The following is a 16,277-nucleotide window of genomic DNA, read 5'->3' on the forward strand; positions in this document are numbered from 1 at the left end:
TTCACCTCAACACTTTATCCAGAAATGTCTCCTTTACCCACTTCGGTCTTAAAATTCTCTGTATCTTATTCAGTCTCTTTTCTCCATCTCCTCCCTATCACAATTTCATAAGTTCCTACTTGGCCGCGCTCAGATCTGTTCTCTGTTAACACTGGAACAGAATAAAGCATAGTTAAGTGAGTGGGCCCATGGTTGGGCAAAATGAGTTGAGAGGTTTGTTTCTAAATGATTAGGATTTTTAATTGTATGCTTGTATTGCTTTGATGAAAGTGAATCAATTCTTTTTATTATTATTATTATTATTATTATTATTATTATTATTATTATTATTATTATTTTGGTACTAGGAATTGATTTCAGGGGCACTCAACCACTAAGCCACATCCCCAGCCCTATTTTGTATTTTATGTAGAGACAGAGTCTCACTGAGTTGCTTAGCACCTCACCATTGCTGAGGCTGGCTTTGAACTTGTGATCCTCCTGTCTCAGCCTCCCAAGCCACTGGGATTACAGGCATGTGCCACCATGCCTGGCCAATTCATTATTCTTCATGATTCCATGAAGATGCTGCTGTGACCATGTTATTCTCCTACAAAAGATGATTTGATGGTGCCCTATTGCTTATATTACACTAACAAAGCCAGTTCTGTGGTCCTGTGTTTTTGTCCATGCTTCTCTGCCAGTCTGTTGATAGGTATTTGGGGCATTGTGTCAGGACCTTCTCTCTGGACTAAGGTTCTGAAGAGGGCCCTGTAACTGTATGGGCGTGGTGTGACTGACTGCCAAGTAGTGCCTTACACAGACTGAGCAGGGATGAATATTATGGACCAAGGTAAGCTAATTAAATTGTTTATATTTTCCCACAGCAGTCTGAGCTCTCAGCTGAAGAAAGTCCAGAAAAATTAGGAACCTCCCAGCTACATCGTCGGAAAGTTATCTCCTTGAATAAACAGATTCAGCAGAAGACCAAGCATCTAGAAGAGGTTAGTGTTTTCTCTTTATAATTTCATTCAGATAAATGAAGCTGTTTTTCAAAGGAGAAATTGGAGAAAGAGTGAAGATCTTCACAGCAGGTTGATCAAAGGAAATTCTAGAACAGGGTTTGATATACAGTGGCCCTCAGGCCAATCCAGCCACATACACATTTGTAAACAAAGTTTAATTAGAATATATGAACATCCCCTTGCTTACATATTTTCTGTAGCTGCTTTCAAGCTACCATGTCAGAGTTGAGTAGTTCTAGCAGAGTCTAAATGACTTACAAAGCCTAAAATATTTACTGTGTGGCCCTTTATAGGAAAAGGCTGCCAGGCTCCGTTATACAAGATCCCAGGGCAAGAGCTGCATTCATTCACAAATACTGAGCTCAATTGTATGCTAAGCACAGAACCAAGCCCTGGGGATGAAGAGCACATTATGATCTCTGCTCTCAAAGATCCAGTGGGGAGTTACACAAGACACAAAACCTCCATCACACTCATCATCATACAGGTACAGCTGCAGTGAATGCTTGAAGGAGATGGTGGCTAAGGAGCTGAGGGAGTGACTGATAGGAAGACCTGACGTAGCCCCAGGTCACTGAAGACTGAGTCTGGAAAGATAACTAGGCATTGACTGGGCAGAAATTTGGCATGAGGTGTGTGGAGGATTTAGGAGAGGATTTAGAAAGCAACATGAACAAAGACCAGGGGGAGGAAGTGTTGGTCAATTTTGATTTTGTGGTTGGAGAGTCTGCTTGGTCAGCAGAGTCTGATTAAACAGGACCTTCCAGGTCATATTAAAATCAAAGGAGCTGCAGAAGGGTTGAAGCAGCACAGTAGTGTGATCTGATTTGAATGTTACAAAAGCATTCGGTTTGCTGTGAGATTAATTGAACTGGGGTGATAAAGGATTCATGAAAAACCAACCATCAGGAGGCTGATGCAGTTTTTTCCAGGTGGCCTGTGATGACAGGGGAATCGGAAGAATTTGAATCACTTTTAAGAAAGCTGTTACAGATGGCATTCTGCAATACTTAGTGATAGATGTGACTGTTTGGAAAGACCTTTATATATTTTCAAGAGGAAACTGGGGAGTTTGACTAGGGAACAGTCATATGATGTTAAAAAGTTGTTACATGCTTCAGTTACATGGGGAATAACACTTTACTAGACAAATAACATGTAGTAGAAGATTATAGGCATGGATATGGCTTTTTGTAAAACAGTTGATGAGAAATTCCTATAACAGTTGATTTTTCAAAAATGGATACCAGTTGGCATTTTGAGCTTGCTCGTTTTTATTCTTGCAAATTTCGCATATTCATTGGTCTTGCCCACTCATTTTTTTTAAAATAAGGTGTTGATTTTACCCACTCTCTGGATCATAAGGAAAGAAGGATGCATAGGTTTGCTGTTATTTGGTTTGTGTTCAGTCATTTATTTAGACATTGCAATAGTTCTTAGTAAAGACTGTCATCTGTACTCCTGATCCTTGCCATTGATAAGAACATAAAAGTGATTGGTTCAAAAGGAACTTGTCACAGAATCTGGATGAACAGGAATGAAGGATGGAACTTCTTTATTATTGAAAGAGGATTGTTTAAAGGTTATTCTAGACCCACAGGAACATCTCCACAGAGGTGAACACTTACTTCTCCTTCTTGCCAGAACTTGAGAAAGAATGCTAAACTTGTTCCAAATGGCAGTCTGGACTCATTCTCAGTTCAGCTGAGAGGCCAATCCTCCCTGACTTTTGTGTCAGTTTTACAGTTTGGTTCAGATCCTGTGTTTACCAAGAACCTATTGTTTTTCAGACATACTACCTAACATATAACAGACTTTTTAATAAAGAACAAAAATTAGTATTCTCCAGTTGATATTAAAGAAGACTGGTGTGTGCAATAACCCTGACCATGTAATTGGTCTGCTGAGTGAGGAATCAGGAAAAAAGAATTAACGTTTTCAAGATACGAGTTTATAACAGTAAAGATAATTAATTTTATTTCTCGAAGTATTAAAGTCCTGAATCCTTTCTTTTATCTGGCATTATTTGCCAACTGGTTACACTCTCTTCTGGAATCCTGTGTGCTGAAACATAGTTTGTAGTCTATAAGTAGGCAGGTTGGTTATCGGAATTGATTATAGCCATAGACAAGTCAAATAGACTTGAATTTGAAACTTGGCTTTATCATTTGTCAGCTCTGAGAACTTTAGTTAAGTGACTTAACCTCTCTGTTTTTATTTCCTTGCCTATAAAATAAGCATAATGTCTTATCCATTGAATGTAAGGATTCAGTGATAGGATTTATGCAGAGTACCTAGTAGAGGGTCTGACACATACCTGGTGCTAATTAAATATAAGGATATTTTTTCATGCGTTCCTGGCAACTCTATATTTTCTCAGTTTAAATATTTCTGAACTTCCATTTTCTCATCTATGAAATGGGGGATAGTATCCACATGTGTATTTCTGTAAGGATCAAATGAAAGTAAACATCTTTTATCTTTCCTTTATAGCTTCAATCAAGTCATACCAACTTACAAGCCAGATATAATGAAACAAAGAAAACCCTAACAGAGGTAAGCAGGTCCTTCTTCCTCCTTGGGCCTCTGTCAAGAGTCACCTTTATCCAGCACTTCTGGGGAAACTTGTGTTTCATCAGCCTAATGGGAGTACAGTCCTGTCCTTATGGTTCAGTCCACCTCAGGACACATGGTGTATGTGACCCATGCCATCAGTTTGTCCACACTGCCGTGTTCTAAACCATCAGTGGTCTTGGTAGGAGAGGTGTCTGAACTGAGAGTCAATAGAGATTCCTTGAGGAGGGCTGGTTAGATAGGCAAGAGGGCACATAGAAGAACTTACAGGGTCTCTCACAGCGAGTGGCCCCTTTTCCTCAAGCAACAAGTTACAAAGCAGCTCCAGAGGACTGAAATCCTTAAGAGCAAGAAGATCTCTTTTAAAAGAGAGAACCTCAAAGTGATATAAGCTGCTGTTCAGGAATACCAGTTGTCTCCCAGGTGTAATGGGGAAGGAGAGGGGCTGCAGGTCAGGGAGGAGGTGTGTGGGTGTCTTTGAGCTGTGGGATTCAGTTTCCAGTTCAGGCTGGGAGTGCGCCATCTCACATCAGCATCCCAGTGCTACTCTCCTCCCACTGGTGATTGCCTAGGAAACCAGGCAAGGAACAGATGCCTCTGCCGCCACCTCTGTCATGAGGAGCATTTAGATATTTCTGTCCCTCATATTTCCACAGAAGACTGTCTTCATCTGAATCTGAAAAGCTTTCTTTGTGGTGACTTTGGTGCTGCGACTGTGGTTGTCCCCTGAGAAGGCCTCACTGTAATGTCTCTACCTATTGCTGTCTGGGTCACTTGGAAGCTGGGACCATGTACAACATCTCTGAAATCAAGACAGTTCCTAAAGTTTCACATGAAATCTGCTGATTTAAAATTCTTATTTTTGTGGCAATATGCAGCAGTTTTTCACCATCCTGCTGTAAATCTGATAGAGCTTTTCATTTGTGACCAGGACTGGTCTCTTTGGTTATTGTCTGAATGTTTGAAAAGGACAGGGGTGAAGATGGCCATTAGAATAATTTTTTTTTTTCCTTTTCTCTAAAGAGGCTGTGTTGCATTTGGACAACTGAGCTTCCTTTACACAGTTCTGTGACTGCATTCCTAACAGATAAGATACAAAGTGCCTGGGGGTGGAATCCCTGCTGCTCTGTTACTTTTTAATGTTGCAGAATCCCTGGCCTGAAGTTCGCCAAGTCATGGATCAATCTTTGTATAACAATCTGAAAAAAAAAAACTGAAGGCAAAACATTTTGATATCAGTTTTTAAGACATGTCTTAGAATATAAATTCTAAGTGGTTATAAACTGCCTTTTTGTACTAAATACTAAATCAAGCTTTGGTTGAGCTTTTTTCCTCGGCAAGAAATATGGAAAGAGTTGACCCAAGTCAATAATAAGGGGAAGTCTTACTTCCCTCAAAGAATAATAGCCAGCATCACCTTGTGCTGGGCCCATCACTTGTATTTGTCCATTAAATCTTCACAGTGACCCTAACAGCATACTCTTCTTTTCCCTGTTTTGCAGATGGGGAAACTAGGATAGAGAGGCTAAATCACTTGCCAAAGGCGATACAGTAGGATGCCAGCATTCAAATGATGGTTGTCTGGAATCAAAACCCTTTCAGAAAGCTTACTATCTAGTAGGACAAAATTAAATCCCATCTAGAAAAATGGGAAACCAGGCAAAATCTAGTGCTTAACAACTTAATAAGGAAATTTAATTTGTTGTCCTGTGAATAAATAATGACCTTCATCTCTGTGCCTGGTTATCTTCCGTTCAAGTCTGGCTGGGCAGAGTGAGCACTCTGAACCCTTTCATGCCAGGGTTCCTGGTTTTTACCTTTTCAACAAAACCTTCCCTTCCCTGATAACCTAATGGCACTGAAAACCAAGAAGACTTGTCTTTCTGTGATACTTAGGAATGGTGAAGCAGGCACAAAAGGCAGAAGAGGGGTGGCAGCAGCAAGTGACACCTATTGGGAGGTGCATGGCTGCCTCAGAGAGGCCAGGAGCCTGCTTGCTCTTGTCTGCAGCATGGGCCTGGGTCTACCTGTCCATTCACTAGTGCAACTTTAATTTTCTATGTGTAAGGTTGATTCTTTTCAACACATGCAATATCCTCTTGTATCGCTAAGGGCATTGGTTGTCTTGAAACTTTTTCTCTATTCAGAATTCACATATTGAATCTGTACATTTTTTATGGGTTTATCTTCTAATGTTTGATGACTATGGGCTATGTTCTCATATTTAATGTTCAAATTTCCTTTCACCATTTCTGTGGATGCAGTATCTGTTTTATGAAGCATACTTCATGTGTTATTCTGAAGAGTGATGCCTTCTTTTTGGTGGGATCAGCCAGTGGTAACTAATATTCAGGATCAGAGAAATCCTGAAATTTCTACTGACTGTCCCAACTCTGAAACCCTGTTCTGCATCTGAGACTCATGTACCCCCTCTTATATTTATGGAAGACAGGCTTCATTGCTTTGCCCACCTAGCTATTGCAACACAGAAACCCAATCCTGCAAGTTGGTCCTTTCTGTGTCTGTTGACTCCACACAACTGACCTCTTCATTCATTCCGCTTGCCATTTCTTGTCCATTAAGATTAGTCCATTTATTCTAACATAAGAGTCTGGATTTTGGGGGTGTGGAAATTGGGGCAAGAAGGAGTTGCTACAACTTTTGCCATTTTCTGCTAGAACTCTTGGAACCTTTCTTTAAAAAAAAATAATAATAATAATAATTCACCTGGTTCAAAATCCAAAAAGCACAGAATGTATTTCTGTAACCAGGCCATCTATTTACCCCCTCCTGACAATCCATATAACCAATTTCTATTGAATCTTTTAGGAAATGTTATGACTATAAAAGCAGTCATGTGTATATTCTTCATATATGCACACATTTAAGGTATTTATCCCTTTGTATGTACTAGAAGCTTGCCATACTCATAATTTTGTACCTGTTAGCTATCTCACACTAGATATTAGAAATCACTGGAAGCTACTTTACTTTCTATTTAAATATCTGTGATGTGTTCTGTTGTATGATATTACTGAACACTTTATTCATTCAAATATGAGTTGCTTTAAAATTTTCCTCATCTGATTCAGAAAAAGGAAGTAAAACTGTTCAATAGACTAGGTTGTTAAAACTCTAGCAAGACTGGCATTCTGAGATTTAAATCCAGGTCTCCCTATTTTAGCCACTCTTTTTCTTTCCTCCTTGCTACCATAAGGCATCTTCTCTCAGCATTACTTCAACTTTCCATCCATTTGATGCTGCTTTGAAGCGATGGCCAAAGTTTCTTTTGCCAGAAGATAAAAATCTGATTTGGCCTTTCCATGCTTTTCTTCACCCCTATCCCCTTTCTCTGGTCCACCTTGCTTCTAAATGAGCAACCAAATCCAGTGGGCTCAGGCTACCTGTCAGAAGTGGGGTTCAAGTGTGAGCCAGGGGAAGGAAAACAGAAACACTTTTCCCTCTACTACCAAGTCCCTAGCAATGTTGCCTCCATTTTTTCTTGCAGCTGAAAAGTCACAGTGAGAAACTGGACAAAGAGCAAGCAGCCCTTGAGAAGATAGAATCCAAAGCTGATCCAAGGTGAGAGCTCTCAGCATACATTTATTTTTTCTTTGAAGAAATAACTGCCAGTACCTGGAGGCTTAATTTGTTTGCACACAAGACAAAATAGCCACAGGTCATGACTTCTAGCCCAATGCCGGTCAGTTAATATCATCATAGAAAGGGTGCCCATCCAAAACCAGGTGACTGCTTCTGGGCACTTGCTGCCATATGCTCGGACTGCACTGAGTTACCCACCTTTCTCGCAGTTCCCCTTATAGTCAGAAGCAGCAAAGGTATTTTTGTTTTGTTTTTTGTTTGTTTTTAAAACAGTATTTTTTTTTAATTGACCACAGGGGTACTTTATCCCCACCCCACCTCACCCCATCCCTTTTTTTCCCCCAAGACAGGATCTTGCTAAGTTGCTGAGGCTGTCCTCAAACTTGGGATTCTCCAAGCTAAAAACAATATATTTTCATAGTATAAAAAAGCCTATAGGGAAAATTCTTTCTTTGGCTTCTGTCCCCAGCGCAGTTCTCCTTAGAGCCATCTATTGTTACCATATTTTTAACAGCACACATTTTAGCCATGTGTCCTTGGGAGAAAAGATGAGATCTTTTTGCAACAACCAAGATGCTATAATTTTATTTTTTCTCCGTGTAAAATTAATTATAGTTTAGAAAGAAGGAAGCACTTAACATTTGATTTAGCTCCAGACTCTTTGGGTGTAAAATCTACTAGGTGTTGCCCATTCCAGTGAAATTGTGAAATCATAAAAAGTTTCAGGCACAGGATGAGATGTTCTAGTGTGATGGACATTTTTAACAAAAAGTACCCACAGCCCACTTGGTTCTGTAATTAGAAACCTTTCTTTCATGATAAGGAGCAAAGTGCTATTAGGCATTTAACATTTTTATTTTCAAATTAGTCCCTTTTTTTAATGGCCCTAAGCAGCTTGTTTCCTTTCCAGAATGGTTATTAAAAATGGTTTTCAATACTGTTTATGCCCTGAGTGTAGCTGAATAATTGGTATCATTAATATATCTAGTACTATTGAAACTTACTGATGTTTGTACAGTTGACATTTTAGTTCTAGAATATGTAATGTTTATTTGGATCAGCCTATAGTCTTGGGCATATAAATGAATAATAATGTCACTTAAATGAATGTCATTACCATTTGTGGAGAACCCATTAGACTCTCTTGGAAGACACAAAGGGAAATTAAAAATAGAGTCCTTTCTAGTGGGGCTCTTGTTTTAGCTATGATTTATAAAATCATAATGGGCTACCATATGTCATTTTTTGGTCTTTTCTTTTCAGTATTCTGCAGAACTTGAGAGCACTTGTAGCCATGAATGAAAATCTGAAAAGTCAAGAACAGGAGTTTAAAGCACATTGCCGAGTAAGTTGTTTGCCATTGCAAACAAACCAGGACTCTTGTAAAGGCTCTTGACTTACCTCCCCTGTGCCATGTGGCATTCTATCCAGTGCAGAGTACAAAAGCAGATTCATCAAGCAGTTATATAACAGTCACCTGAGGGTACCAGAGTGAGACCTCCAAGTGAGGGTATCCAACAAACAATGTTATCTAGTGTCTTGGAAAGAAAAATCTTAAAATGGTTTTTAAAAAATATATTTTGTTGACAGATGGCTTTTGTGAAGGTAATAGCATCATACAAAGCCAAGGCTATCCTTTCAAACCTGGATGTCTATATAGCATATGTAGAAGCGAGTTTCTGCCATCTGGGTACTTCCAGTCTAGTAGTGGGGGTGATGTGTACACAGGTGACTTCAGCAGGAAACAGGAAATAAGGCCCGGCAAGTTCTGTGAGCACCAGGGAAGGAGAGGCAAGCCCATCCAGGAATCATCAGGAAGCTGGATCTTAACGGCCAGGCAAGATGAGCAAATAGAAGAAGGATTTGGTGAAACAGGGTCCTAGGTAATAGACTGGTGAGTGAAACTGAGGCCTGCTGGAGAAAGAAAGCAGAGCAGCCTGATTGGAACCAAGTTCTGAGCCACTCATTGATTTCATTTCCCAATAAATCTAACCTGTCCTTTGCAATGACAGGCCCCTTTAGACTGAAGGACAGCTTCCACACAGCTGCTAGGGGAAATGGGGGGACTTTCCCAGGCTGAAATTTGGAGATCAGAGCCGGTAGTTCTCAATTATGAAAGTAAGTCTTCTGGATCAAGTAGTAGTTAAATAATTGCATCCAGTTGTTAGCTTGTCTGAGTTTTGTAAATATGTTACTTTTAAAGGAAGAACTGATGCGGCTTCAGCAGGAAATCGAAAACCTGAAAGTTGAGAGAACACCAGGTGGAAGCGGAAAGGTAAGGACTTGGTTAGTTCGCAAGACAGTCAGCTGCTGGTATGGCCTCTGTGGGGAGTGTCTCTAGAGGACCAGCCCACCAGATAGTCTGGCGCTAAAAAGGACTGCTGGGTTATTTCACTTAGACCAATAAATACATGTTTCTCAACTGCTTTCCTCCTACAGTTTTAGACTTCTATCCTTCTTTCTTCTCTTCCTTCTGTGAAAGGAGCAATAGGCATGAATTACCAGATCACAGAATTATGTCCTTTGCCTTAGGTTAGGAAGCGTTCAAGCTCTGTTTCCTACTCCACTTACTCTTCAAAATGTCTTTTAGTTTACCCATTTACCCTTCTCTAGTCCTGCTGGGGATATGTTGCCACAAACATGAAAGAGGAGAGCAGTGCTGGGTTTTGTGTTAGATCCCCAGGACTACAGGAACATTTTGGCTTTAGGAACATCAGTTGCATCTCTGGACAGGAGACTTGCTCTTCCAGGGACCTAGCGTGGATGTCCATTAAATGTTAAGTTAAAAAACAGAGAAAAGAAAATGAAGTCTCTGTCTAGACAGATGAGTGACATGAATGTCTACAAAGCCAGCATGCATAGAACAGCAGGCCTGGGTAGAGAGTTACATTGTAAATAAATAAAGAATAATAAAAAGGCAAAGCACAAAAGAAAATGAAGTCATTTCTTCCACCAAATAAGATTGTAGGGATCCCTTCAATTTTGTTTTCCTTTGTCACACTTCATTCAGAGTTCATTTCTGAGGGACCCTGTGCCTAGGAAGTAAGAACTAAATGGGTCATAGAGCCCATCAACTATACCTTCTCTCACCCTTATATAAAGGAGAACATGAGGCTTAGGTAGGGGAAGAGAATTCTTCAAGCCAGTACCAGGGTCCATGTGCTCCACCTGGGCCCCACAGTCCCCACCCACAGGGCCCCTGGTCTTCGAGGTGCCTCCTCATTCATTTCAGCTAGGCCACATGACTTCACATCTGCAAGGGACTGATATGGGTGAACAACAGAGCCAAGGATTCATCCATGTCCTGGGACCATCACCACCTAGCCTGCCTTGCCAATTGCTTCTCAAACTTTGAGCCTCTGAGATATAAATCACCACCTCTGCCAGTATCTGAGCTTCCCAGATGACAGACCCTCAAGGTCACATTTCCATTTGCAATAATCTTGTTAAAGAGATTCTTACATTCAAAAGCAGTTACTGTTTTGCATGTTAGGGTGTAACTGATAGACATTTAAGAATAATTTAAAATCTGGGGCTCACATACAGGCTGTTCGCTTTCTACTCTTTCTCCAAATGATGCTCAATGTACATCAACACACTTCTCAGCTGGATGGGCATTCCACATCTCTCACCCGCTTCCTCCTTTTAGACCCTCAGCTCTCCCATTCTCCCTACTTAAAAAAGTAGTTATTGTGTTTTCATCCTTTCAGAACCTCTCCAGTGGAGAGCCACATGAAGCCCTGACCTCTGGGATGACTCATGATGTAAGTACCTGCCCATTCTCAGGACTGATACTGCCTCACAAGGTGTAGTGACCCAGCTTTCCCTTCTCTCTCAGCAGTTTCTCATGCCTGCTTTAATGGTCTCTAGAGCCAACTTCTTGTCTCTTGGGCCTTCAGGGCATTGTACTGTTTCACACACCTGATTCCTAAGGGACAGCCCTGAAGGTTACCATTCCAGAGAGTTTTGTCCCAGGCCAGTGTGCAAGCATTTTGTCTTCACACTGGCATCTCATTTGAGAAGTAGGGAGGCTTATGCTTGTCACAGCTTGGGGGCTCTACCGGGAGGGGAAAAGCTTTCTCTATTGGACTACATAGCAAGGTCTGTAGATTATTTCTATAAAGGGCCAAATAATAGACATTTTCAGCCTTGTGGGCCAACTGTGCTATAATAGCCCTAGTCACTATGTCAATGAATGGACATGACTGTATTCCAGTAAAACTGCATTTACAAAAAATAGGTAGAAAGGCATATTTGGCCCAAAAGTTATTGGATTTAGCTCACAGGCTATAGTTTGCTTACCTCTATTCTGAGTTAAACCAGAGCTCCCAGCACTTCAGTGCAAATACAGGAGAAAGAGGAAAGGAAAAGTGGGGAAACTCTTCATGTTCTTCTTTAAGAGCTTCTCTTTATAACCTGCGAGGAGAATGGGCTTAGAACTCTAGGGAAACTGTTGAAAGTTGCCTAAAAATGAGCCCTGTGGAGGAGAGAGGGGGTTGTGTGCATGTCTCCATTCATGCTTGTACACACTGATGCACATGTGCTAGGGGAGGGGATACCTTTGACCCCTTTTGTAACTTTGATGTAATAAACCATCCAACCTTGTCTGCCTCAGTTCCATGCAGTGCTAGTATCTCCCTGTTCTCAGAGTTATCCAAAATAACTTTCCATAATCATAGAAATGTTCTGTATCTGCCCTCCAATATAGTAGCCACCTGTGGCTGCTGAATGCTTGAAATATGACTATTACAACAGGGAAACTGAATTTTTAAGTTTTAATTCATGTTAATATAAACAGTCACATGTGGCTAGTGGCTATCATATTGGACATCTTAGTTGTAAGTAAAAACAGAAAACTACCACTATCTCCAAACACACGCCATATCTATAAGGATTCACCTTCTCCTCATAGTATTTTTTGAGGTATGGGGGAAGGACTTCACTAAAAATACTGGATCCTTAGTGAAGGAAGAGACAGTATAAAAAGCTCTAGAATCTCACATGCAGTAGGACTTGTACCTTACACTCCACTTTTGAGAAAAATTTGAGGGTTCAAGATGGAGGAGATACATATTCAGCCTACAAAGACTCAAAGAATGAAAGTTTTGTTAGGCACAGTGGCACATATCTGTAATCTCAGTGACTTGGGAGACTGAGGTAGTAGGATTTCAAATTCAAAGCCAACCTCAGCAACTTAGCAAGACCCTGTTTCAAAATAAAAAGAACTGGGATATAGCTCAGTGGTTAAGGATGCCTAATAAATAATCCCTGGTACCAAAAAAAAAAAAAAAAAGTTTTCTATTCCTACATAATTGTAGCCTTTTTCAATTTTTAGGAAGACCTAGACAGACGATATAATATGGAGAAAGAGAAACTTTACAAGATCCGTTTACTACAGGTAAGTAAAATCAAGAACTAACAATACACAGATAGGTCTAAATAGGTATGAATGTCCTACTGCAGAATCTAAAGGCTCAATGTGTAAGAACTAGAGAGACCAAGTTATAAGGCTGCTGTGTACCAGTCCTCTTTCTTTCCAGAATGGAGACAATATTTTGGCCCCTAGAGAATATATAATGCCTTTATTCAAATATTGTTATTTTCCCCTCCCTTTTATATTTAGGCTCGACGAAATCGTGAAATAGCAATTTTGCATCGCAAGATTGATGAAGTGCCCAGCCGAGCTGAGCTAATACAGTATCAGAAGAGATTTATTGAACTCTACCGCCAAAGTAGGTGCATCAGCCATTTACAAGCTCCCAAGGTTGGGGAGGGCCAATAGGCAAGAGGCTGTGTCTGACTTTAGCATGGCAGAGGGGACTCCAGAGCACAGTCTACAAATGTCACTCCAGGAAGGGCTTCACTTTGTCATCAGGCACTCACGATTCCAGGAGGAACACTGTGGTGCTCTCTGTAGACAGATTCTTTACCAATTGAGCTCTTAGAGTAATGCTTTAAACTAGCCCTCATTCTGGTCAGCCATGTGATCTTCCCCTGCACTCCCACTTTCCAATTTCACGTGGAACATTATGACCCAGATGTCTGGATGGGTCCTTACTCATTATTCTCTGCAGACTCTCTTGTTGATGTGGTCTTCACTTTAATACCATCATCTTCACCCAGTAATCCCAGAGCATTCTCCTGAGCCTGAATGAGTGTCTCCATCTTGTTAGGCTCAGAATGGCCTTAAAGTTGCCGTTGTCTTTTTGTGCCCACCTCTCTTGCCTTACATTCTTGCTTGCATAATATCTTACATAAATGACCATTAGCTGTACTGTAGTGGCTTTTCCAAGTCTCTTAGGTCTCATCTAATAAAATTGCTTTTCTCTCTGCTGACAAATATTCAGGAGCCTCCCCCAGGCCTTCTGAATAAAGCAGATTTCCTTCTTGTACCTGGGATAGGTCCTCCACAGTATGAGTGACCTACCTGGAGGCATTTCTTGATCTGAACCCTCACTAGCCCACACACTGCCTCTGTGCATACCCAGAGTTTTGGTATCTTATCTCTGGCTCCTCCAATTACATGGACCAGGATCCCTTCTCTTCTGTTAGGGAAAATCCTTCAGGATCCAAGTCAGTCCCTATAAGCCTGTCCCCAGTCCCCCACTCCCCCACCCTAGGCAAGATCTAACTATTTCTCTAGCCTTCCCTCTTTCCATGTGTCCCTTATACCCAAAACCCAAAAGGTAGAAAACTGAATTCAGCCTCCTTATCCTGTTTCCTTAAGCTGAACTGGGTCCACTCAGTTCTAACTCCTGCTGCTCATCAGTTCTATTGCTTATTAACTTTCAAGTTCGTTTCTTCCAGATTGGTGCTGCAGCCTCCTGGCATCTCTGCCCAGAGTCGAATCCCCTCACTAAACTCTTGCCTGAGTAATCTTTCTCAAACAGAAAGTTGGTCATGTACCCTTGCTCAAAAACTTTAATATTTAATAATTTCCATAACTTACTGGATAATTTTCAAAATCCTTGATAGACTGTTAAAGTGCCACATCTTCTGGGCTTCCTCCTACAGTCACCCATGCCCTACCTTTCTAGCACATCTGCATCTTGGCCTGTAAACCATTCCCTAAATCCATAATGTCACTTTCCTGGATTTTCCACTTGGCATTTCAAAGTCCATCTAAGAGTTTGCCTCAAGGCCAGGGTTTTTCAGCACCTCCCTGGTTCAAGCTTGAGCCCACTGTCTTTGCTTGAGAAGTCCAGGTCATGCTCCTCTCCACATCCCAGCCCACCAATCTGAGCTTTCAGCCAGTCCTCAGATTGACTCAGATGATCAGAGGTGGATATCATCAATGACAGTTTTTAACAGAAAATGGGTTTATCTTTAAATCTTTTCCTTTGTCTGCTCAAAAGCTTTTAACAATAATGCCTTGCATCTGTATATTTCAGAGTAAATTTTTCACCCTAAAGTAATTTGTTAAAGGCATGTTTACACCAAAGCCATTTTTTAAGCAGTACCAAAAAAAATCTATATCTACTTTTAGTCATCAGATATTTTCAACCTACACCTGTTCTTGAGCAAGATGGGAGAAGGAGGCCTTGTTTATTTGTGGCAGCTATAATGTGTTATTGGATGACCTGGGTCCCACCTACAGACATTCTCATTTCTGTGACTTTTTTTTTTTTTTTTTTTAACATTTCCAAGGTGATTGAGGTTGTACATTTTTGGGGCTTCATTAGAGAGTGAGCTCCCAGCCCTGGAAGGCCTGAGTCCTGGCAGTGTGCTTCCTCTGGGAATGAATGTTTAGTTCAACTTGATATGTGTTACTACTCATGTGCTAATTTCTTTGTATTTATAGTTTCAGCAGTGCACAAAGAAACGAAGCAGTTCTTCACTTTGTATAATACCCTGGATGATAAAAAGGTTTACTTGGAAAAGGAGGTAAGAACCTTTAAAAAGAAAATAACTTAATCTAGTAAGCAGCTAACTATGCAGTTTACTCCAGGAAGTTAAAATGAATTTGATGCCTGGGATGGGTTCATTCAATTTAAGTAGAAAGAGCACCTACTGTATGTTCAGTGCTGGGATTCATCTCCAGAAAGGGTAGGATTCCTTGGGAGTTAGTTCATCATCTGCCATGAATTGAGGCTGGTGGACAACCATTCTGTAGTGCCCCATGAGAAACACCATCATGAAAAGAAGTAAAGTGCAAGCTCTGAAGCTGGGGAAAAAGTGTTGAGGAAGGGAGGCATCAGCTAAGTGACTGGGGATAGTAGGTGGCCTTGTTCAAGCTTACGTGGAGAAAGTAGCTCAGAAAGTAGCTCTTTATTCATCACCGCAGGCATTCCTCTGAATTAAGAGAAATGAAAATTTGAAACAGGAGCAAAAAGTTAACAATAGGCATGCCTCCATCACCATCTTACTCTCTGACTCTCCTACTGTGATTCAGCTCCCGCCCCCACCCCCTGCATGCACGTATGCACGCACGCACACACATACATACCCTGTACATCAGATGATTGGGGTAGGATGTGCACCTGAATTTAGATAAAAGAACAGCCCCAGTCTTGACAACAGCACAGTGTAGTGAAGAGAGCACAGGATTTCAAGTCATATTTGAGCTTTAGTTTGTCCTCATTCACCTCACCTCACATCTGATTCTGATGATGATTATGATCAATAAAGTATGAGAAAGTATAAGCTCCTTTCATACAGTGGATTCTTAGTACATACTAGTTTCTACCCACCCTCACGATGGGGCTTACAGAATTTGTTTTTATTATCACCTTTTGACCTGCAACTAATTAGAACTTTTATAAGAACTTTAATAAGAGTAATATGATGTGTCATCTAAAGTCAAATCAAGGCATCTAATTTTTGTTATTTTTGTTGCATATTTTCAGTCAAATCAGACAAACTCACTACTTGATAAGGGGTTGAAATTTATTTCTCTGTATCCACACCTTTACATAGTGACAGGAATCTAACATTTTTAAATAAATGAGTGTATTTGGTGAGATTTGAGTCAGACATCGGGCAGAGCTCTGCCCAGGCCATGACTATAGGGGAAGACTTGCCAACTCTAACGGAGGAATAGTTCAACCCGTTCTCAGAAGGCCATGAACCCTCAGTGTTTAAAGTTGTTGCATTTCT

At 40.7% G+C, this 16,277-nt stretch overlaps 1 protein-coding gene across 2 annotated transcripts in view; it reads left to right on the forward strand.

The window, feature by feature from the left end:
• Ccdc93 (CCC complex scaffolding subunit CCDC93) overlaps positions 1-16,277 on the forward strand; it is an 85,455-nt gene that overhangs the window by 52,578 nt on the left and 16,600 nt on the right. For both annotated transcript variants that reach the window (XM_076865612.2, XM_076865613.2), the window contains exons 12-20: positions 867-983; positions 3,498-3,560; positions 7,087-7,160; positions 8,445-8,526; positions 9,385-9,456; positions 10,892-10,945; positions 12,517-12,579; positions 12,805-12,913; positions 14,983-15,065. In XM_076865612.2, coding sequence (XP_076721727.1) covers positions 867-983; positions 3,498-3,560; positions 7,087-7,160; positions 8,445-8,526; positions 9,385-9,456; positions 10,892-10,945; positions 12,517-12,579; positions 12,805-12,913; positions 14,983-15,065 — 717 coding nt within the window. The remainder of the gene's footprint in view (positions 1-866; positions 984-3,497; positions 3,561-7,086; positions 7,161-8,444; positions 8,527-9,384; positions 9,457-10,891; positions 10,946-12,516; positions 12,580-12,804; positions 12,914-14,982; positions 15,066-16,277) is intronic.

This window comes from Callospermophilus lateralis, chromosome 9 (genome assembly GCF_048772815.1).
Source record: "Callospermophilus lateralis isolate mCalLat2 chromosome 9, mCalLat2.hap1, whole genome shotgun sequence".
Lineage (NCBI taxonomy): Eukaryota > Metazoa > Chordata > Mammalia > Rodentia > Sciuridae > Callospermophilus > Callospermophilus lateralis.